This window comes from Salvelinus fontinalis, chromosome 38 (genome assembly GCF_029448725.1).
Source record: "Salvelinus fontinalis isolate EN_2023a chromosome 38, ASM2944872v1, whole genome shotgun sequence".
In the NCBI taxonomy this organism is placed as follows: domain Eukaryota; kingdom Metazoa; phylum Chordata; class Actinopteri; order Salmoniformes; family Salmonidae; genus Salvelinus; species Salvelinus fontinalis.
The window spans coordinates 15,304,802-15,330,102 of NC_074702.1; the positions used below are offsets into that span (position 1 = coordinate 15,304,802).

Sequence of the window (25,301 nt, forward strand, 5' to 3'; positions counted from 1 at the left end):
AATGGCTCCTCCACTAATATTGCTGGAGTCTTTAATGTGATAGATGAAGACGTTTATTGCATTCATTTCTGATCCTGACACCAAACACATGCAATTATTCAATGTGCCAGACTCCAATTCTGCTGAGAATAGATAATGAAGTTCTCGTGCGACAGAGACAGAGAGAGAGAGAGAAAAAGAGAAAGGATAAAATAAGGAGGGAGAAAAGTATTATTAATAGCCAGAAATAATTGAAGACCTTGGCCTTAATCTAACAATATTTAGCAATTGTCATTATCCAGAAGTTATTATTTGTGTTGCAACACATTTTAATTTCTCTGTGTGCATACAATGTCTGAAGTGAAGACAAAGTGACACTCATGGATCTCGGCTTACATGTTAACTAAAATTGGATTGAGTCTATGGGGCAGCAGCTGAGGACGTGCACACACACACACAATCTGCCCATTCTAATGGCTCAACATGATGCCTCCTGAGACTTCCTCTTAAGAAGAGGCCATTTCAGCATTCCAGTATATATATGTGTGTGTGTGTGTGTGTGTGTGTGTGTGTGTGTGTGTGTGTGTGTGTGTGTGTGTGTGTGTGTGTGTGTGTGTGTGTGTGTGTGTGTGTGTGTGTGTGTGTGTGTGTGTGTGTGTGTGTGTGTGTGTGTGTGTGTGTGCGTGCGTGCGTGTGTGTGTTACAGCGTCCCAGAGTTCTCTAACAGCCTTCTGTAATAGAACAGTCAAACCCAGAGCAGTGTTATTTAACATTCAGCCAGGCCACACAGTACAGCGCCTGTGTTTCCACTAGAAGAGGGAAGCAAAGGGGGGCAAGGAGAAAGAGAGAGGGGGGGGGTGAAAAGAGAAAGATTGAGTGGCAGGGACAGAGAGAGATATAGGGAGACAGTGAAAAAGAGAGAGGGACAGAAAGATGGGAAGAAAGGACAGAGGTGGAAAGAGAAAGAGGGGTAGAGAGGAAAAGAGAGAAGGAATCAGGGAGGATATAGATAGGAGCAGGATGGGGAGAGAGAGGGACAAAGACAGAGAAAGAGGGAGAGAGAAGAGGAGAGAGGGACAGAGAGAAGAGGAGACAGGGACAGAGAGAAGAGGAGAGAGGGACAGAGAGAAGAGGAGACAGGGACAGAGAGAAGAGGAGACAGGGACTGAGAGAAGAGGAGAGAGGGACAGAGAGAAGAGGAGACAGGTACAGAGAGAAGAGGAGACAGGGACAGAGAGAAGAGGAGACAGGGACCGAGAGAAGAGGAGACAGGGACAGAGAGAAGAGTAGACAGGGACCGAGAGAAGAGGAGACAGGGACCGAGAGAAGAGGAGACAGGGACCGAGAGAAGAGGAGACAGGGACCGAGAGAAGAGGAGAGAGGGACAGAGAAAAGAGGAGACAGGGACAGAGAGAAGAGGAGAGAGGGACAGAGAAAAGAGGAGACAGGGACAGAGAAAAGAGGAGACAGGGACAGAGAAAAGAGGAGACAGGGACAGAGAAAAGAGGAGAGAGGGACAGAGAAAAGAGGAGACAGGGACAGAGAGAAGAGGAGAGAAGGACAGAGAAAAGAGGAGAAAGGGACAGGGAGAAGAGGAGACAGGGACAGAGAGAAGAGGAGATAGGGACAGAAATAAGAGGAGAGAGGGACAGAGAAAAGAGGAGAGAGGGACAGAGAAAAGAGGAGACAGGGACAGAGAGAAGAGGAGAGAGGGACAGAGAAAAGAGGAGAGAGGGACAGAGAAAAGAGGAGACAGGGACAGAGAGAAGAGGAGAGAAGGACAGAGAAAAGAGGAGACAGGGACAGAAAGAAGAGGAGAGAGGGACAGAAAGAAGAGGAGAGAGGGACAGAGAAAAGAGGAGAGAGGGACAGAGAAAAGAGGAGACAGGGACAGAGAGAAGAGGAGAGAGGGACAGAGAAAAGAGGAGAGAGGGACAGAGAAAAGAGGAGACAGGGACAGAGAGAAGAGGAGACAGGGACAGAGAAAAGAGAAGACAGGGACAGAGAAAAGAGGAGAGAGGGACAGAGAGAAGAGGAGAGAGGGACAGAGAAAAGAGGAGACAGGGACAAAGAGAAGAGGAGACAGGGACAGAGAAAAGAGGAGACAGGGACAGAGAGAAGAGGAGACAGGGACAGAGAAAAGAGGAGAAAGGGGAAAAAAGACTGCTGTGGATGACTGGTCTCTTTCTCTGGGAGTTATGACCAGATCTCTTTCTGTGCCAGATACAGTCACATTACCTTGGAGCAACAATTTAATATCAAGACAAACTAACAGGGTACTGTTGATAATTCTTCAGGCAGTGTAGTAGGCTAGCTACTCTGGGTACATTTGAATCAGACTCGTGGTGTTCTGCCCATGATGAATGGGCATCAGCTGAACAATGTAGCAAACAATGGGCCCTTCTTTAAGACACAAACACACGCCGGCTAATTCCTCTCCTTACTGCTCACTCAGAGACAACCTGGTGCTGCACAGGAAATGGTTCTTTTTCATTCCCAAATTCTTTACATTTTTCCCCTGGCGGCAGAGAACATTTATAGCCAATGGTCCGGGCTATTTCCCAGAAAACCAGCTTCTTGGAACGGTCCGGTTCACATTATTTCACCACAAAAGTCCCAGTAGCATAAAATGGACTGGTGGTGGCGATATTTCTAATCTATGTTCATAAGCGTAATCACAGGAAACATAACTAATGCCAATGTTAAATAACTTCGATTTTATATACAGACATTTTATATACAGCTAGACTCCAGTGCCATCACAAATAATGACTTGTGCAAAGCCCCAGTGATGACAAAGTCTTAAAACAAGCATAATGACTTCCTCAGTGCAACCACAGAGCTGAGACTGCAGATTACAAGAGAGTGAGAGAGTGAGAGAGGGTGACAGGGATATAATTCAAAATCCAGAAAAGAGACGTTAAATTCTACAACCACCTAAAAGGAAGCGATTTCCAAACCTTCCATAACAAAACCATCACGTACAGAGAGAGGAACCTGGAGAAGAGTCCCCTAAGCAAGCTGGTCCTGGTGCTCAGTTCACAAACACAAACAGACCACACAGAGCCCCAGGACAGCAACACAATTAGACCCAATCAAATCATGAGAAAACAAAAACATAATTACTTGACTTGGAAAGAATTAACAAAAAAACAGAGCAAACTAGAATGCTATTTGGCCCTAAACAGAGAGTACACAGTGGCAGAATACCTGACCATTGTGACTGACCCAAACTTAAGGAAAGCTTTGACTATATACAGACTCAGTGAACATAGCCTTGCTATTGAGAAAGGCCGCCGCAGGCAGACCTAGCTGTCAAGAGAAGACAGGCTATGTGCACACTGCCCACAAAATGAGGTGGAAACTGAGCTGCACTTCCTAACCTCCTGCCAAAGTATGACCATATTAGAGACATATATTTCCCTCAGATTACACAGATCCAAAAAGAATTAGAAAACAAACCCAATTTTGATAAACTCCCATATCTATTGGGTGAAATACCACAGTGTGCCATCACAGCAGCAAGATTTGTGACCTGTAGACACAAGAAAAGGGCAACCAGTGAAGAACAAACACCATTGTAAATACAACCCATATTTATGTTTATTTATTTTCCCTTTTGTGATTTAACTATTTGCACATAATATGACATTTGTAATGTCTTTATTCTTTTGGAACTTTTGTGAGTGTAATGTTTACTGTAAATTTTTATAGTTTTTTTCAATTTTGTTTATTATCTAATTCACTTGCTTTGGCAATGTTAACATATGTTTCTCATGCCAATAAAGCGCTTAAATTGAATTGAGAGAAAGAGAGTTCAGTCAGAGCAGGGGTGGGCTTAGTGATTTGGAGGCCCCAGTCAGAGGCCAGTCTGTATTACCTTTCAATGTGCCATGAACACAACCAGTCATGTTTTTATCTGATTGTCAAATAATCACTTCAAAAGTAGGTTACCTTCGCACGTTCATCCCAAAATAATTCCAGCATCCAAACAGTGCACTGTGCACCCACCAACTTTCCTTCAATTCGCAAGAGGCTGAAACTATCTCACCGGAGAAAGCATCCGAGCGAGCGAAACAGCGCCCCTCTGTCTTATTATATGTAAGACTGATGCTGCCCATATATCTGATGCTGTCTGGCCAAAAAGAGTATGACATGCCAGACAGCATCAGATGAATAGGTTGCTTATACTGTACACGTCCTCTGCTTAGACGACGATGGTCGTTTTATCAGCAGCACCTGCCTTTTTACTAAGGAAATGTGTATTGTATCCTCCTAGAGTCCAAGTACCCAGGGCTGGGTCGAGAACCAGTCTTTCCTAAATAGCAAAATGGGGTGGAGACCAGATGTAAATCAGTGACGCCTCGCTACACGTCAAATCAATCGAATGCCTTGCTTGGGGGGAGCTCCAATAGTGCTCACTAAATTAGTGTCGTAGGTAGAACCGTGCATGGTGAGGATGGCCAGGAAATTGATGATAAAAATCTCCATCAAAATATGTATGTTGGATTGTGTATTGAGCACACTTCTGACAAAACGGTGTCCCTCCCAGGTTTTCTTCCATTTTCTGCAATGTTGCAAACTAGCATACGGACCAACTCTCTGTAAAATGTGTCCCATTCAGTCAGAAAACAGCGCCACACATAACACCTGGCACCAATGGGCATGTGGGAGAGGGTTCTTGAAAACACCCAATCAAAATATTGCCGCTGGGAGCCAGAGGATCATTCAAACTGTTTTAGCAATGCAAAATTCTCCACACAGCGACATGATTTTGGAGGTATAGCAATGTGAGACTACTTCTAAACTTGTCACGCCCTGACCTTAGTTATCTATGTTTTCTGTATTATTTGGGTCAGGTCAGGGTGTGAGGGTGGGTATGCTTGTTTTGTATTGTCTAGGGTTTTTGTATGTCCAGGTGTGTTTGTAAGTCTAGGCATATGTAGGTCTATGGTGGCCTGAATTGGTTCCCAATCAGAGGCAGCTGTTTATCGTTGTCTCTGATTGGGGATCATATTTAGGTTGCCATTTTCCCTTTGGTTTTGTGGGTTCTTGTCTATGTGTAGTTGCCTGTTAGCACTCTTTGTATAGCTTCACGGTTCGTTTTGTTGTTAAGTTAGTATTGATCAGTGTTCATTCTTAGAATAAAGAAGAATGTACGCATACCGCGCTGCACCTTGGTCTCCTCCCTACGACGGCCTTGACAAAACTAACATATGGAATTGTTTTAAGATGCTCATACCACGGACTATTTAGATATTTGATTTAGAATTTTAGGTTACAAAAATATTATTTGATGAAATATTGAATTTGGCCTTACTGCTATTATCCTATAGAAACTAATTGAATAAAATATTCATACATGAAAAAACCTGTATACCTTTGACGTGGAAATGCCATATTCACTTCCATTCATTTTTCGCCCCGGTACCGAGTTACCTAATTTGACAAACACTGCTGTAGCTCTGCCACCTTCCGCCGACATCGGTGGATATCTCTATCTTAAACACAGATTATGATGGGGATTTATTTATTGTCTAGAGCGAGGGCGTAGAATTTATTTGAATATTATTTTAAAATGCCCAGCTCATGAGGTCCATTGATGACGTGAGGCCTGAGGCAATTGCCTCTTCTACCTAATGGTAAGTCCACCAGTGGTCAGATTTTCTATACACAAGCAGAGAGAGGAGATGCTCATTATGAACTGACAGGTGGCCACAGCAGTGATAGGGAGAGAGGAACAAGGAGAGAGAGAGAGAGCGAGAGAGAGAGAGAGAGAGAGAGAGAGAGAGAGAGAGAGAGAGAGAGAGAGAGAGAGAGACAGAGAGAGAGAGAGAGAGAGACAGAGAGAGAGAGAGACAGAGAGAGAGAGACAGAGAGAGAGTAAGAGAGAGAGACAGAGACAGAGAGAGACAGAGAGAGAGGGAGACAGAGAGAGACAGAGAGAGAGAAAGAGAGAGAGAGAGAGAGAGAGAGAGAGAGAGAGAGAGAGAGAGAGAGAGAGAGAGAGAGAGAGAGAGAGAGAGAAAGAGACAGAGAGAGAGAGAGAGAAAGAGACAGAGAGAGAGAGAGAAAGGGAGAGAGAGTTGGGTTGGCAGCGCACTACATTGCTGCCTGCCATAAATTGAGGGACAGTGTCTGACAGACTAATCAACCTGCACATGTACTCTCTCTTGTTACTCTTGTCCCGTTGACAATTTTGATTCTCATATTTTTGGTTTCTTTTGTTTTTATAATGTTAATATCCAAAATAATCTTTGGCAATATGTACATTGTTATGTCATGCAAATAAAGCAAATTGAATTGAATTGACACACAGAGACAGAGAGAGAGACAGAGAGAGAGACAGAGAGAGAGACAGAGAGAGAGACAGAGACAGAGACAGAGACAGAGGCAGAGGCAGAGACAGAGAGAGAGAGAGAGAGAGAGAGAGAGAGAGAGAGAGAGAGAGAGCAGCAAAGAGGAATTGCCCATCACTCTTATAATCTGTGTAGAGCTAGGCAAGAATACAGGGACATGGGAGGAGGGGACATCCCCAGAGATTTTACACTACACGACTTCTAAAATCACATTTCATGATTTTCTTGTCCCAAATCTTTCCTTCCTTCCATCCTCAACCCCAGGACGTGGCTGCTCACATTACACAATGATTCCCTAGTTGATCCTGCCCTGCATTTCTCGGTTGTCGTAGGAAAAAAATGCTGACACGCAAACAGTGAGCTGTTTTATAAGTGTGCACATTATTATGTGCAGAAACATTTTGAAAAAGCCAGAGGCGCAGAATATGAACTTAATATGAAATAATAATGATAATATGAAATTATCTTTTTGGTTTGTGTCATGGTAGGACGCAGATGTAATATTGGTAGAATTCGTTTTGCATGGTGGGTGGAGATTTCACTTAAGAACCAACGGAATGAGCAAACTGCGCTCATCCGAGGCACCGGGCCATGTAAAAGGAACTTGCACATTGAAGGCAGCCATGTTCTCTCCACAGCTCCACCAATCTGTCCTCCATCAGCTCGGTCCACACGGTGCATGTAGTTGTTGCTTTCCTCTTCGCCATCATTGTTTTGGTCTCACATGCTGAGTGCTCATTGGCTATTGGCAGCAGTCCTTGTCCAATCTCGTCATAACACTGCTCATACTACAAGATGCACAACCAAAATGATCAGGACATTTGACAGGGGTCTGGAGAATGGAATAGCCATCATCGGTGTGTCCTTGACCCACTCAAACTATGCGAGTCCCGACGTATTGATCCTAGCCCAAGTTCATAGGATTTCACCCCGATCTGGGACGGCAAAAACGGGGGAATTTGCAAAAACGGGGGAATTTGTGGCAAAATTGTGTAGTGTAGAGCTGTTCAGTTAGTTAATGCAATCCCTGGTTTGTCTGTACCATCACCACCTTCATAAGCTAAACAGATAAGGTTATCATTAACCAAAGTAAGATCAGCAAACATTCACACTGGCTGCTGTCTCCTCAGTCTCTCTACACCTTGTGTACTTAAATTTCCAACTGGAAAAGGGAAAGGCTTAGAGACCACAGGAGTTAAGCCTTATCTTTCACCAAGGACATCTCTTTAGATACCAATCTAAAGCACCGCATTGAGGGCTTGGGAAGAAAATCTATGTTACTTCAACTCAAAAGAGCAAGCAAGCAGAATTTCCCTGCCAACGCATTTAACATTTACATCCTAGTGTCTACGGCCTTATCGGCTTCCTCATCAACACACGCATGCAAGCACACACACGCACACGCACACGCACACGCACACGCACACACACACACACAGCATTGTTATACATTGGGAAAACATTCTCTAATACTTTCATCATTCTGATGTTAGTTTCTCTGTCCACAGAATAATGTGTCTGATTGGCTTCCTAGTGACAAAGACTGGCCCAGAGGACTAGGACTACTGTCACGTTCCTGACCTGTTTTCCCTTGTTTTGTATTTATTTAGTATGGTCAGGGCGTGAGTTGGGTAGGTTGTCTATGTGTTGTTTTCTATGTTAGGGTTTTGTGTGTTCGGCCTGGTATGATTCTCAATCAGAGGCAGCTGTCAATCGTTGTCCCTGATTGAGAATCATACTTAGGCAGCCGGGGTTTCACGTGTGTTTTGTGGGTGTTTGTCTACCGTGTTAGTGTTTTCACCACACGGTACTGTTTCGGTTTTCTGCACTTCGTTTATTGTTTTGTATTTCAGTGTTCAGTTTCGGTTTTAATAAATCATCATGAGCACGAACCACTCTGCATATTGGTCCGATCCTTCTCGCCTCTCCTCGTCCAATGAGGAGGACGAAATAGACAATCGTTACAACTACTGAGATGATAGGACAGCCCCGATGCAGTACACATGAATACATTACAAACCCTATCTAATGACCGATCATAGAAATAAACTACTGAACTGCATACAGAACCACCACAGTATTGTCTGTCTATGAATTCAATCCATGATACCACACAATAGGCATTAACATCAAATATTGTTGTATTGCACTGAAAAATGTGCCAATCATTTCACCAGCTGTCCAAATTTCATTGGTTTTGAACTCACCTCATCAAAGCCACTGTCCTCTTTCTTGAAAGCTGAAAATAGAGAGAAGAAGAAAATCAGGCTCACATTGACGTCTTTTGAACAGGGAACAGAAACAGTGACTACAACCACAGTGTGCACTCACTCATAACCCACACACATGCACACACATACGCACACACACAGCCCTGTAATTGTGTCCTGATTTCCTATTCATGTGATATAGATTCATTATGCTTCCTTCATTAAGGCAGACACTCAGGCAGACAGTCCGAGGTCAATCAACATGATCCGACACTGGCAGCATTTAGAAGAAGAGTTTGTTTGTGCTTTATTAGACAGACCTTTCAGACACTGCATCATCATTAGTAGACTAGTGAATGGCTGGGAACACACCTGGGTTCACTTCAAATAGTATTTGAAATCTTTAAATATACTTTAGCTGTGCTTGATCTATCTTGCCTGGTGCAACAGAACCAATGGAATAGTCCCAAAAGTGCACACCCCACCCAAATCTAGGCAGGCTTAAGCAAACGCTAAAAGTACATTTGAAGGATTTCAAACAATATTTGAACCCAGGTGTGGCAGGGAGAGAGCAACACAACACTAGCAGCCCATTGGTGTGACTGAGGAGCTCTCGTCTTCTCTCGCCACTATAAATATAATTACAGGAAGTCATAGTGATTGCACTGGACAGCTATATTCTTCGTATTTATGAAAAGGAAGGTAAACAAAGCTGTGTTGCCGGTGTGATTGTTTCCTCCTTGACAGCTAGATGTACTGTATGTTACATTCAGTGCCAACCAGATCTTATCTTTAGCTTTGTTTTTGACTGTGAAAGACAAACCAATCCACATTGCCTGGGAGGAGTGCTGAAAAATGCTTTTCGGAAACATGGCCTAGTAAATATCTTTTTAATTACAAATTTCCCATAACGAAGTCAATAATAATTATCTGATTGGAGGGTATATCACGACTTCCGCCGAAGTTGGTCGCTCTCCTTGTTCGGGCGGCGTTCGGCAGTCGAAGTCACCGACCTTCTAGCCATCGCTGATCCACTTTTCATTTTCCTTTGGTTTTGTCTTGTGTCTTGTATCACACCTAGTTCCAATCCCATTCATTACATGTTGTGTATTTAACCCTCTGTTCCCCATCATTGCCCTTGTCGTGATTGTTTGTTTGTGAGCTATGTGCAAGTTATGTTCTGGTGTGCGACGGGTTTTGTACCCACTTGTATTATTTTGTATATTTTGGTTTTCGGAGTTTTTGAGCACTTATTGAACTGCTCCGTTTATACCAAGTTCGATCTCCTGCGCCTGACTTCCCTGCCACCAGCACGCACCCTTATAGAATCACCGACCTGACTATGGAGTCAGCAGGAGCAGGTACAACGGTTATAGAGGTGAAGGAGCGCGTCCGGGAGCACGCAGCAATGCTTCACCATCTTGGCACCGCCATGGACCGCGTTGTCCGGACAATGGACCGCTGGGTTTTGATCTTCCACAGGGAGTTCTCCCAGCGCCTCCACCAGCACAACCGGGGTCTTCTCTGAGCGCCCCTTTCCACCTGGTTCAAGTGGGATTCGTCTCTCCCTGCCCCAGGAGTACGACGGAGAGGCTGCGAACCGCCAGGGGTTTCTGCTTCAACTGGAGCTATACCTGGCCACCGTCCACCCACCTCAATGGGGCCGTGAGAGGGTGTCCTCCCTCGTCTCGTGCCTCACCGGGAAAGCCCTGAAGAGGGCCAACGCCGTGTGGAGAGAGGGAGATGCGGCGTTGGACCAGTTTGAGGAGTTCACCCGCCGTTTCCGGGCAGTCTTCGACCACCCGCTCGAGGGTAGAGCAGCGGGTGAGCGCCTCTTTCATCTGAGGCAGGAGATGAGGAGCGCCCAGGAGTTCGCCCTGGAGTTTAGGACCCTGGCTGCCGGCGCGGGATGGAGCGACAGGGCCCTGATCGACCATTACCGCTGCAGTCTGTGCGAGGACGTCCGTCGGGAATTGGCCTGCAGAGACACCACCCTCACGTTCGACCAACTGGTGGACTTGTCCATCCGGCTGGACAACCTGCTGGCTACCCGCGGACGTTCTGATCGGGGTCCGGTGGTTCCATCCTCCCTCACCCCCTCTCCAATACCCATGGAGCTGGGAGGGGCGGTGCGCAGGGAGACCGGAGGGGGTTCCCGCTCGTGCACCATCTGTGGCTGCAGAGGTCACACTGCCGGTCGGTGCCGGGTTGGTTGCTCTGGGGATCGAGGCAGCAGGCAGGGCGCTACTACGGTGGAGAGTCAAGACCAGGTCTCCACCGTGTGCATTCCCCCTGAATATGCCGATTTGGCTCTCGCATTCTCCAAAAAGAAGGCGACTCAATTACCACCTCATCGACGGGGCGATTGTGTGATAGATCTCCTGGTAGATGCTGCACTTCCCAGGAGTCACATGTACCCCCTCTCACAGGCGGAGACGAAGGCTATGGAAACATATGTCTCCGAATCCCTGCGTCAGGGGTACATTCGGTCCTCCACTTCACCCGACTCCTCGAGTTTCTTTTTTGTGAAGAAGAAGGAGGGAGGTCTGCGCCCGTGTATTGACTATCGGGGTCTGAATCAGATCACTGTGAGGTATAGTTACCCGCTACCGCTCATAGCCACAGCGATAGAGTCAATGCACGGGGCGCGCTTCTTCACCAAATTAGATCTCAGGAGTGCGTACAACCTGGTGCGTATCCGAAAGGGAGACCAGTGGAAGATGTCTTTCAGTACCCCCTCTGGGCACTATGAGTACCTCGTCATGCCGTACGGGTTGATGAATGTGCCATCAGTCTTCCAAGCCTTTGTAGATGAGATTTTCAGGGACCTGCACGGGCAGGGTGTAGTGGTGTATATTGATGACATTTTGATATACTCCGCTACATGCGCCGAGCATGTGTCCCTGGTTTGCAGAGTGCTTGGTCGCCTGTTGGAGCATGACCTGTACGTCAAGGCTGAGAAATGCCTGTTCTTCCAACAGTCCGTCTCCTTCCTAGGGTATCTCCTCAGGGGTGGAGATGGAGAGTGACTCCTGCTCGGTGTGCGCCCAGTGGAAGGCTCCTAGGCACCTGCCCAGAGGTAAGGTTACACCCCTTACCCGTTCCACAGTGGCCTTGGTCGCACCTGTCGGTGGATTTTCTTACTGATCTTCCACTCTCACAGGGTAACACCGCGATCCTGGTCGTTGTGGATCGTTTCTCTAAGTCCTGTCGTCTCCTCCCTCTGCCCGGTCTCCCTACGGCCCTACAGACTAGAGGTCGACCGATTATGATTTTTCAGCGCCGATACCGATTATTGGAGGACCAAAAAAAGCCGATACCGATTAAAACGGACAAATTTTTTTTTTTCATTTATTTATTTGTAATAATGACAATTACAACAATACTGAATGAACACTTTTATTTTAACTTAATATAATACATCAATAAAATCAATTTAGCCTCAAATAAATAATGAAACATGTTCAATTTGGTTCAAATAATGCAAAAACAAAGTGTTGGAGAAGAAAGTAAAAGTGCAATACGTGCCATGTAAAAATGCTAACGTTTAAGTTCCTTGCTCAGAACATGAGAATATATGAAAGCTGGTGGTTCCTTTTAACATGAGTCTTCAATATTCCCAGGTAAGAAGTTTTAGGTTGAGGTTATTATAGGAATTATAGGACTATTTCTCTCTATACCATTTGTATTTCACATACCTTTGACTATTGGATGTTCTTATAGGCACTTTAGTGTTGCCAGTGTAACAGTATAGCTTCCGTCCCTCTCCTCGCCCCTACCTGGGCTCGAACCAGGAACACATCGACAACAGCCACCCTCGAAGCATTGTTACCCATCGCTCCACAAAAGCACCAGTCCTTGCAGAGCAAGAGGAACAACTACTCCAAGTCTCAGAGCGAGTGACGTTTGAAATGCTATTAGCGCGCACCCCGCTAACTAGCTAGCCATTTCACATCGGTTACGCCAGCCTAATCTCGGGAGTTGATAGGCTTGAAGTCATAAACAGCGCAATGCTTGAGGCATTGCGAAGAGCTGCTGGCAGATGCACAAAAGTGCTGTTTGAATGAATGCTTGCAAGCCTGCTGCTGCTCAGTCAGACTGCTCTATCAAACATAATTATAACATAATAACACACAGAAATACAAGCCTTAGGTCATTAATATGGTAAAATCCAGAAACTATAATTTTGAAAACAACACGTTTAATTCTTTCAGTGAAATACGGAACCGTTACGTATTTTATCTAACGGATGGCATCCCTAAGTCTAAATATTGCTGTTACATTGTACAACCTTCAATGTTATGTCATAATTATGTGGAATAATGGCAAATGAATTACGGCCTTTGTTAGGAATGAATGGACTTCACACAGTTCGCAATGAGCCAGGCGGCCCAAACTGCTGCATATACCCTGACTGCTTGCACGGAACGCAAGAAAATTGACAATTTCCCTAGTTATAAGAAATTCATAGGCAATATTAACTAAATATGCAGGTTTAAAAATATATACTTGTGTATTATTTTTAAAGAAAGGCATTGATGTTTATGGTTAGGTACATTGGTGCAACAACAGCGCATTTTTCGCAAATGCGCTTGTTAAATCATCACCCGTTTGTCGAAGTAGGCTGTGATTCAATGAGAAATTAACAGGCACCGCATTGATTATATGCAATGCAGGACACGCTAGAAAAACTAGTAATATCATCAACCATGTGTAGTTAACTAGTGATTATGTTAAGATTGATCGTTTTTATAAGATAAGTTTAATGCTAGCTAGCAACTTACCTTGGCTTCTTGCTGCCCTCGCGTAACAGGTCGTCAGCCTGCCACGCAGTCTCCTCGTGGAGCACAATGTAAGGCAGGTGGTTAGAGCGTTGGACTAGTAACTGGAAGGTTGCAAAAACGAATCCCCGAGCTGACAAGGGAAAAATCTTTCGTTCTGCCCCTGAACAAGACAGTTAACCCACCGTTCTTAGTCAGTCACTGAAAATAAGAATGTGTTCTCAACTGACTTGCCTAGTTAAATAAAGGTGTAAAAAAAACAACAAAAAAAACCATCGGCAATTCGGTGTCCAAAAATACAGATTTTCGATTGTTATGAAAACTTGAAATCGGCCATAATTAATCGGCCATTCCGATTAATCGGCTGACCTCTACTACAGACTGCTGAGGCATTGTTTACACATGTCTTCCGGCACTACGGGGTGCCTGAGGATATAGTGTCTGATCGGGGTCCCCAGTTCATGTCTAGGGTCTGGAAGGCGTTCATGGAATGTCTGGGGGTCTCGATCAGCCTTACTTCAGGGTTTCACCCTGAAAGTAATGGGCAGGTGGAGAGAGTGAACCAGGATGTGATCAGGTTTCTGCGGTCCTATATCCAGGACCGGCCGGGGGAGTGGGCGGAGTTCGTGCCCTGGGCCGAGATGGCACAGAACTCGCCCCGCCATTCCTCCACTAACGATCTCTCCCTTCCAGTACCAGCCGGTTCTGGCGCCTTGGCATCAGGGTCAGACCAAGGTTCCTGCGGTGGACGACTGGTTTAGGCGCGCGGAGGAGACATGGGAAGCCGTCCATGTCCACCTTCAGCAGGCCGTGACGCGCTAGAAAGTTAATGCAGATCGCCACCGCAGTGAGACTCCGGTGTTCACAGCGGGGGACCGAGTCTGGCTCTCGACCCGAAACCTGCCCTGCCGGAAGCTGAGTCCGCGGTTTGTGGGGCCATTTAAAGTCCTGAGGAGAGTGAACAAGGTTTGTTATAGGTTACAGCTTCCACCCGATTACCTTATTAACCCCTCGATCCATGTGTCTCTCCTCAGGCCGGTGGTGGCTGGCCCGCTCCAGGAGTCTGAGGTGCGGGAGGTTCCTCCACCCCCTCTGGACATCGGGGGGGCCCGGCGTACTCTGTTCGCTCCATACTGGATTCGAGGCGTCGGGCGAGTAGCCTTCAGTATCTCGTGGAGTGGGAGGGGTACGGTCCGGAGGAGAGGTGCTGGGTTCCAGTCGAGGACGTGTTGGACCCATCTATGGTGCAGGAGTTCCACCGTCTTCGTCCGGATCGCCCTGCGCCTCGCCCTCCGGGTCATCTGTGACGACTTCCGCCGAAGTTGGTCCCTCTCCTTGTTCGGGCGGCGTTCGGCGGTCGACGTCACCAACCTTCTAGCCATCGCTGATCCTCTTTTCATTTTCCTTTGGTTTTGTCTTGTCTTCCATCACACCTGGTTCCAATCTCATTCATTACATGTTGTGTATTTAACCCTCTGTTCCCCCTCATTGTCCTTGTCGGTGATTGTTTGTTTGTAAGCTATGTGCAAGTTATGTTCTGGTGTGCGACGGGTTTTGTACCCACTTGTATTATTTTGTATATTTTGGTTTTCGGAGTTTTTGAGCACTTATGAAACTGCTCCGTTTTATACAAAGTTCGATCTCCTGCGCATGACTTCCCTGCCACCAGCACGCACCCTTACAGGGTATCACAACTAATCTGTTACAATGAGAAAGGGGAAGTTACAGATGGGAGTAACGGTATTTTGTTTGGCCTTGATGTAAAATGACTTATTCATGTCAATGGCATTGTTTTGAGGCAGAGTCATCTAGACGCGGAGCCAAAGAATTGCATCTTTCTCATCATAGAACAGAGACACATAAAGGAGAGGAGAATTTCCTCAACGTAGAAAACACTGCAGGATCATTACAACTACAGTGAATGGGGACTTGAGTCAATACACAAGACTCTGTTGCATTGTTATTTAGTTTGAACACTCCTTCACATATAAGTCTGACATATTGAACATTTCCAAAATATAACTAAACATGGACTCGTATTCTAGAACATAAATATAAGATACTGTAAATGATATCATCTGTCTACAAGTCACTGTGTTATACCGTGGTAAGGAGGAGCATAGAAAAGAAAGAATAGTCTATATCAACTGCATGCATTTCTGATCATCAAGGAAAGAACTGTGTGGGAGTCGTACAACATAAAGGGAGACAAACAGGGAGACAGTTTTTGCCCAACTTCACTCGAAAGTAAAGAAGAAAAAACAAATACCCCATAACTTCTACTACTTTCCTTTATATCCTACATGAAACATATCCCCCTTGAAGCTACAACTAAACTAACCCCCTTAAATCACTCATGCACATTTGCATTCCATGCTTATGGGATGAATGTGAATTTGTAAGCAGAGGAACAAGCTAAAATAAAATGCATGCCATTCTCTTTCCAAACGAAGACAACAAACGATGCAACGTTTCATCCATGTGGGATTATATATATTCATTATTCAACAGTAAAGCAAATTATTATTTATGGTGACAAAGTAACATATAAAGGTTAAATAAAGGTTAAATTAAACTTGTTTTATATATATTGACATATACAGTAGGCCAGGGTTCTACAACTTGCGGCCCACGGGTGATTTTATATTTTTGAATAAAATCATACTTTTTTTATTATTGTTATTATTGTTGTACATAAAATAATGATTTTAATTTAGGAAATCGGTTCCAAAGTATTCCCACACAAAATAGAGATATACAGTGTATGCAACCGCGTACAAATGTAAGCAAGGTTTGAAATTCTTATGTTTTAGTCCATTTGCAGTCTACAAATTATTTGTAATTATGTTCCGGGCCCCTGACCATCTGCTCAAGAAAAAATCTGCCCGTAGCTGAATCTAGATGATCCCTGAAGTAGGCCAACAGTCTCATCCCAGCTAACCTCAGCTAAGGTCAGAAGGCTGCATTGTCATAGCGATGTACTGTAAATACACAGTAACAGTCAAAAGACAAGGATAGAGTTGTGAGTTTGCAGATCCTACTGTACATGAGCTTAGCACAGTTAGCAATTGACATGCAAGGTGGACGCATAGCCTGGAATAGCAAGGTAGGATAAATAGCCTACAATCACGGTCCACATCAAATTGGACCATGCTTGAAGCTTGATTGTAGCTACAGCTACAATCATGCCAGCTAGAATGATTGTAGCTGGCAGCTTCATTATAAAGTACTCATAAAACACCAGTCTCAACATCAACATCAACAGTGAAGAGGCGACTCCGAGATGCTGGCCTTCTAGGCAGAGTTGCAAAGAAAAAGCCATATCTCAGAATAGCCAATAAAAATAAAAGATTAAGATGGGCAAAAGAACACAGACACTGGACAGAGGAGCAGCATCCCGGAGTCGCCACTTCTCTGTTGACGTTGAGACTGGTGTTTTGCGAGTACTATTTAATGAACCTGCCCGTTGATGGGGAGGAGTAGTTGAGGACTTGTGAGGCATCTGTTTCTCAAACTAGACACTCTAATGTACTTGTCCTCTTGCTCAGTTGTGCACCGGGGCCTCCCACTCCTCTTTCTATTCTGGTTAGAGCTAGTTTGCGCTGTTCTGTGAAGGGAGTAGTTCACAGCGTAATACGAGATATTCAGTTTCTTGGCCATTTCTCACATGGAATAGCCTTCATTTCTCAGAACAAGAATAGACTGCCGAGTTTCAGAAGACAGTACTTTGTTTCTGGCCATTTTGAGCCTGTAATTGAACCCACAAATGCTGATGCTTCAGATACTAAACTAGTCTAAAGAAGGCCAGTCTTATTTCTGCTTTAATCAGAACAACAGTTTTCAGGTGTGCTAACATCATTGCAAAAGGGTTTTCTAATGATCAATTAGTCTTTTAAAATGGATTAGCTTTTAAAACTTGGATTAGCTAACACAACGTGCCATTGGAACACAGGAGTGATGATTGCTGATAATGGGCCTCTGCTCGCCTATGTAGATACTCCATAAAAAAATAAGCCGTTTCCAGCTACAATAGTAATTTAAAACATTAATAATGTCTACACTGTATTTCTGATCAATTTGATGTTATTTCAATGGACGAAAAATGTGCTTTTCTTTCAAGGACATTTCTAAGTGACCCCAAACATTTGAACAGTAGTGTAGGTTAAAGGATTAAGGTTAGGGTTAAGGGAAGGGATAAGGTTAGTATTAGGGTTATGGGGAAGGGTTAGCTAACATGCTAAGTAATTGCAAAGTAGCTTGAACGTTGTAAGTATTTGCAAAGTTGCTAATTGGCTAGAATTCTAAAGTTGTCTGTGATGAGCTTCAAACTCGCAACCTTTCCACCCCGACCAACCACCCTACCTTCCTTTTTTTTGCCATAAGTAACAATCTGTCTTCCGTAATCATACCAAAGGTAACATATTGTACTAATTTGAGGGTCCAGAATTTTCTAGTCTATGAGACCAGGCTGAACTATGATTTGACATTGAGTGAGAGCGTATTATTAGGACATGTATGGAAATAATCATATATACTGGAATACAGTAGGGATGTCGCATTATGCCTTGGTTACAAGAAGCCCAACTTCTCAAACTAAGCTGTAATGCTCTTTGTTAAACCGTCCGTGAAACACAGACAGACAGTGAGTGATCAATCAATGCCTATATAGTGCAGTTCACCATGTTGATGCGCTGATGCAGATATCAGCAGCAACAGTGACCAATATGGACAAGGACAATCCATGCAGCAGAAAAGTCAATGACGACCTTTTTTTCATGCAGCCTCATATTGGTAAATGTTCCCTCTTCTTGTTGCATCTGAGCCGTTAATTTGGGGGGAGATAATATATAGCAATCGTCTACATAGGGAGTGATTTTTGGTGAGCCTTTAATGCACCAAACCGTATAGACAAACAGAGAGAGAGAGAGAGAGAGAGAAAGAGAGAGAGAGAGACCTGTTTAGATGCCTGAGTTTACGCACGCGGGCCATTTGGATAGCAAGCTTCTTCCAGTTTTACAACAAGCACATCGGCAAGTACCTGATGTTTTATGATAACACTCAACATGAACTACCCATTTACAATATTCACATAGCTAATATCCTAGCCATGTATTTAGAATGCAATCTGGTTAATGTAATTTACGGTCACAGTGTAACAATGTGTTGAATGGCAGCAACGCTATAACAGTTATTGCCATAATGCATCATCGTAATGTCGTAAAAGTGATTGCCACCAGTGTGAATGCCACCGCTGTTTTTTTGTCTAAAGCTTTTTGTAATAGTGAAATTCCGCTATCGTCCCGACTAGCTGGGGTGGACATTATAAGAATAATTTAGTTCGCTAGGCTACAGCAGCACCGTTTCCCCTAACCGTTAGTACTGCGATAGGCTATGCATTGTTGCACTATAACCGCTACAGTAGGGGTAGGCTACTTACCTATGCGACTGAAGCTCTCTGACAAAGTTCTTCGCAACTTTTTCATTTTGCCGATTTTTTCAGCAGGTTGCGAAGCTGGCATCAGGTCACACATCTTGCCGGTTGTATTGTAGCAGACAGTGATTTTCACACAACTGTGAAAAGGGTTCAAACCAAGCGGTCTCCGTTCTACTACGATGTCAAAAAACAGGAAACGTTTATGCTAACGCTTTTGTTTTCAAAAACACATTGGTGTACTCTTCTCAGGTTTTCTTTGTATCCAACTACATTTCTAAAGTCGGAATTTTCCACAAGATGCCGAGTATGAAGCTGTAAAATAAAACATGCGCTGGTTGATATTCTCTAATCTCTCTCTGAAACTGAACGGGTTGTTGAGTTCTTTCTCTCTCCCAGTCTCTCTCACTCACTCTTTGCTCTGCTCCCCTGCAATCTGGTTGTCATTCTTGGGATTCTCTCTCTTCGGTTTGCGAGAGGGAAGAAAAAAACACACTCCAGCAGAGCTACAAACACCGCCCAGGATGCGCAACGATTGGCCAAATAAGAACAGGGGATTCTGTGATTTGCCAAGGATCTATCAATCATGCTTTTGTGCCGCTCGAATACAAAAATATATACAATTCTTTGCGCAGGGTTCATAGCCCAGGGAGTCCGCTGTTCAGATAAAAGTAACTCACAAAAAGTGAAAGTGTGATGGCCTACTATACTGTGGCATTTAGCCTACCACAATTAGTTTGGCTATTGTTGATTTTTCAAAAATATATCTTAGCCAATGATGCAAAAAAAACTAATAATAACAATAATATCAAATACGATTAGGAATGTCTTCCAAATATCTTTTGTTTTAAAATATTATTGGATTATTTGATCATTTCATTGTAGTGTTGAGTGGTGTGAAGGGATGTTTGGGAAGTATTCCTAGCCCTAGTAGGAAACCGTTAGAATGTATTGAAAAATGTTTTTATCACAGGCTCTAATGCTTTCTGAGAGGTGTCGAACTTGAAATTAGGCCTACACCTGTTAATATAATTTTCATTACCTGACATGATGAGTCAGAGGACATTACCAGTCAGCCACATTTGGCATCTCCAAATGATTGGTTACACATGGAGTCATACATCTATTGGATTAAGCAAACGCACAGATGCCAGTTTACATTTTATATATTTCTGCGTCAACTCCAAAGACAACTGTTTTCCCCACCTAGTTTCCCTTGGAAATCTCCACCGAGGACCTTGATTACCGAGGACCTGGAGAATTAAACCTGAAACAAAGCTGAGTTCAAACTGTCAATTATGTCAGCGAATGCGAGTGTATAACAGCTGTATTTTCTGATATGTCTGATGGCAGTATCAAGCACCTGCTTTGAGCCCCAATTGTTTAGCTAAAAAAAAAAAGTTTTATATACCATACTGTTCAAAAGTTTGGTCACATAGAAATGTCCTTGTTGGTGAAAGAAAAGCTATTTTCTGTCCATTAAAATAACATAAAATTTATCAGAAATACAGTGTAGACATTGTTAATGTTGTAAATGACTATTGTAGCTGGATTTTTAATGGAATATCTACATAGGTGTACAGAGGCCTATTATCAGCAACTATCACTCCTGTGTTCCAATGGCACGTTGTGTTAGCTAATCCATTTATCATTTTAAAAGGCTAATTGATCATTAGAAAACCCTTTTGGAATTATGTTAGCACACCTGAAAACTGTTGTCCTGATTAAAGAAGCAATACAACTGGCCTTCTTTAGACTAGTTGAGTATCTGGAGCATCAGCATTTGTGGGTTCAATTACAGGCTCAAAATGGCCAGAAACAAAGTACTTTCTTTGTAACATAAAAAATATTTTGATTTGTTTAACACTTTTTTGGTTTCTACATGATTCCATATGTGTTATTTCATAGTTTCTATGTATTCACTTTTATTCTACAATGTAGAAAATAGTAAAAATAAAGAAAAACCCTTCATCGAGTGTCCAAACTTTTGACTGATACTGTAATATATAATTTTTTGTGTTTGTCATGCATGTTATTTTGGCTTTAATACATGTCACATATTAGTTTGCAAACAATGTAATTTTTTAAATATTGAGTTAATAAAGCCGCATAGAAACATGGTCTCTTTTTTGCTTTCTTGAGTAAGGCAGCTCCAAAATGCAGGTGATTCAGCCTAGCTCAGTGCTTTCTGTGGTGGAGGGGCAGCTAGTGGAAAGTACAGAGCTTAGGCATTGGTAATATTCTCTAGTTTCTAGTTTTTTGGCTCAGTGTTCTGTCACTCATGGGGACACTTTGTTACCACAGAATCTAGAGGGAGAGCTAGGCAGTACAAGCCCCCTTGGATCTTAAAGATTAAGGAGGCCATGGATTCAACCTTGTTCCCAGTTGTCTTGAAAGCACCATAAATCCAGAGAATGTCAGACTTTGATGACAAAGTTTCATAAACAAAATTGCACACAAGAAGGATCGCTGCACCACCTTCCTGTTCAAGTGAGCACAGCACAACAACATGGAGTCCTACAATGTCTTGTATGGTGCTGCATAAATTATGTCATATGCCAGAGAGATATGTATACTGTAGCTAAGAAAGCAATGTTAAGTGTATGTTCTGTATTAAGCTGTTAGTAGCCCATGTGGCCCGCCCTAGTAATTTGGTCCCTTTCCCCCTCATAACTTAGTGTACTGTTCTGACTTGGTCGTGCTTATGTAGCCTACAGACTGTTGTAGAGAACTTGTATTTAATAAAAAGTATTTAACCTTTATTTAACTAGGATAGTCAGTTAAGAATAAATTCTTATTTACAATGTAGGCCTACCAAAAGGTAAAAGGCCTCCTGCGTGGACGGAGACCAGGGATTAAAAATAAATAAATAAATACAATATAAATATTGGATAAGAGTGTCCATGATTGAGTCTTTGAATGAAGAGATTGAGATAAAACTGTCCAGTTTGAGTGTTTGTTGCAGCTCGTTCCAGTCGCTAGCTGCAGCGAACTGAAAAGAGGAGCGACCCAGGGATGTGTGTGCGCTTTGGGGACCTTTAACAGAATGTGACTGGCAGAACGGGTGTTGTATGTGGAAGATGAGGGCTGCAGTAGATATCTCAGAGTGAGGCCTAAGAGGGTTTTATAAATAAGCATCAACCAGTGGGTCGTGCAACGGGCATACAGAGATGACCAGTTTACAGAGGAGTATAGAGCGCAGTGATGTGTCCTATAAGGAGCATTGTTGGCAAATCTGATGGCCAAATGGTAAAGAACATCTAGCCGCTCGAGAGCACCCTTACCTGCCGATCTATAAATTAAGTCTCCATAATCTAGCATGGGTAGGATGGTCATCTGAATCAGGGTTAGAATTGTCATCATCGAATATTGTGAGAGCTTTCATTGTCTGCTTATATCCCCCTTCATTTATCCTATGGCTCTGACTTGGTGTACAGGGAGACTACTGTAAGAACGGCCCATGTTCTGAATTCTGTCGCTGTACATTTCAAAAGTGCTGAACAAATAGTTATATTGACTACGTACGTCTTAGCTCGCTCCTTAATGTCTTAATCGAAATTACGGATGGCCTCTTATCCGCTCATCGTTCCCTCATGTCATAGTTTGTAAATCTCAATTGTCAGTAGAAACTACATTTGTTTAAGCAAGTCAGCCATATATTTTTTAAATGACAGTAAATAAGGCTGAATTAACTGTTTCACTGACAGACAATGCTTTTTTAATGTTCTGTTATGTAGTGGCTTTGCTGGCATGCATCTGAAAAATATTGGGGGAGTTTGCTCCACCAAGATTTACATGCTAAAATCTCCACTGGTATCAAGACCACTGATATTATCTGAATAGAATGAGCAGAGTTATGAAATGAAGCTTATGACATGGTACAAACATGATCTCCCCTTCCTGATGTCAAGGTTTTAAAGCACAGGCAGGGAACTGCTCTGTTCCCCAGCCAACTTTCTTTATGAAACATGCTAGGAATGTGGAGGGGTTTGCCAAGGCCATGTTGTTTTAATGTACACATACATTCCTCCAGGGAAGGCAGGGTGTCCACTGTCCTGTCCAAATCTGAGCACCTACACGGACAGTTCTGTCGTTTTTATGACTCAATGGGTTTCATTGTTCAACGAGAACTACTTAAATACATTTAAACATGATTATAAAGTATAGCCTGCTCCCAGAACTGTTGGTGTTCTTGCCAACTCCAAACACTGTCATGTTTGGCATGTCACTGAGTGACATGGCATTATGGCACAAACAGACTAGCATGATGGCAGTGTTAAGTATGCTATGTATTCCAAATCAATTGTGACAGTGTAACGGCAGCCTTCCCTCTCTTCACTAGAAGAGAGAGTGTAGCAGGGATCGGACCAACACGCAGCGTAACCAGTGCTCAACATGTTTAATAACACTAATAAACAGTGAACACTTAACACTTAACAAATAACAAAATAACAAAATGTGGCAAACCGATAACAGTCCTATCTGGTGCAGAACACAAACACAGAGACAGGAAACAACCACCCACAATCCCCAACACAAAACAAGCCACCTATATATGATTCTCAATCAGGGACAACGATTGACAGCTGCCTCTGATTGAGAACCATATTAGGCTGGACACAGAAACAGACGAACTAGACACACAACATAGAATTCCCACCCAGCTCACGTCCTGACCAACACTAAACAAGCAAAACACATAAGAACTCTGGTCAGGACGTTACAGACAGGCTGTCCAGGGTCGGCCCTGTACATGTGAAAGGGAAATCCTTTGAGGTATTCTTATTCAATGTGTAACCCATATGAGACTACCAATGAGTCTATTACAGGATTCCACTATAAACAGGTGCACAGCATGTCTGCCCAAGAACCTCTGTATAACTGTTCAATAAAACCAATAAAAGTGATGAGCCTCAGATGAATTGATATATTCTTAAATCTGCTTTGTACCACTCCAGAGTGGTAAGGTATCCACCTTAGTGTTTCATAATCACCTGATTTGACTTCTCCTGCTCAGTATTTTCACCTTTTAAAAACGTCTGATCTGGTCTGGGTGTTGTCTCCCTGGGTGTTGTCAGTCTGGGTGTTGTCTGTCTGGGTGTTGTCAGTCTGGGTGTTGTCTGTCTGGGTGTTGTCAGTCTGGGTGTTGGCAGTCTGGGTGTCGTCAGTCTGGGTGTCCTCAGTCTGGGTGTCGTCAGTCTGGGTGTCGTCAGTCTGGGTGTCGTCAGTCTGGATGTCGTCAGTCTGGGTGTCGTCAGTCTGGGTGTCGTCAGTCTGGGTGTCGTCAGTCTGGGTGTCGTCAGTCTGGGTGTTGTCTGTCTGGGTGTCGTCAGTCTGGGTGTCGTCAGTCTGGGTGTCGTCAGTCCAGGTGTCGTCTGTCTGGGTGTCGTCTGTCTGGGTGTTGTCAGTCTGGGTGTCTTCAGTCTGGGTGTCGTCAGTCTGGGTGTCGTCAGTCCAGGTGTCGTCTGTCTGGGTGTCGTCTGTCTGGGTGTTGTCAGTCTGGGTGTCTTCAGTCTGGGTGTCTTCAGTCTGGGTGTTGTCAGCCTGGATGTTGTCAGTCTGGATGTTGTCAGTCTGGGTGTTGTCAGTCTGGGTGTTGTCAGTCTGGGTGTTGTCAGTCTGGGTGTTGTCAGTCTGGGTGTTGTCAGTCTAGATGTTGTCAGCCTGGATGTTGTCAGTCTGGATGTTGTCAGTCTGGATGTTGTCAGTCTGGGTGTTTTCAGTCTGGGTGTTGTCAGTCTGGATGTTGTCTGCACTGCAAATGATGGAACTGAATAAAAGCTTTTCAGGAGATTTGCATGTCAAATCTGCTGGGCCTGTCCTTGTAGATTCAGACTGTGCACACGTGCAGAAGCCGCAACAACAAAGCATCGACTAGCATTAGAATTAGATTCCATTTAGATAGCAGTTTTGCCACTAGCCCAACCAATTGCACACTCTCATATTTGAAACACATTTCCAACTGTTTTCGTTTTTGTGAGGGACTAGATCTACAATATACCTTTTTTTTTTACTAACGGCATTATCAAGTCCCTACAGCTTTTTAAACAAAGTTATTGGGATACTTCGGGATTTTAGCAATGAGGCCCTTTATCTACTTCCCCCAGAGTCAGATGAACTCGTGCATACTTTTTTTTGTCTCTAACTGATGTTAGAGGAAGTTTCGTGAGCCAATGGGAACTATACTGAACAAAAATATAAACACAACATGCAACAATTTCAAAGATTTTACTGAATTACAGTTCATATAAGGAAATCAATAAATTGAAAAAATGTATAAGGCCATAATCTACGGATTTCACATGACTGAGAATACAGATATGCATCTGGTCACAGATAACCTTAAAAATAATTGGTAAGGGCGTAGATCAGAAAACCAGTCGGTATTTGGTGTGACAACCACTTGCCTCATGCAGCAAGACACAGCTGCTTCGCATAGAGTTGATCAGGCTGTTGATTGTGGCCTGTGGAATGTTTTCCCAATCCTCTTGAATGGCTGTGCAAAGTTGCTGGATACTGGAACACACTGTCTTACACATCG

General features: G+C 43.7%; 1 protein-coding gene across 1 annotated transcript in view; it reads right to left on the reverse strand.

Annotated features, from left to right (window-relative positions):
- Positions 1-19,238, reverse strand: part of LOC129837428 (cyclin-dependent kinase 14-like) — a 208,231-nt gene extending 188,993 nt beyond the window's left edge. The window contains exons 1-2 of the mRNA XM_055903578.1: positions 18,767-19,238; positions 8,546-8,577 (exon numbers count right to left, since the gene is read on the reverse strand). Of these exons, the coding sequence (XP_055759553.1) occupies positions 8,546-8,577; positions 18,767-18,860 (126 nt within the window). The 5' untranslated portion in view covers positions 18,861-19,238. The remainder of the gene's footprint in view (positions 1-8,545; positions 8,578-18,766) is intronic.
- Positions 19,239-25,301: the final 6,063 nt, after the last annotated feature.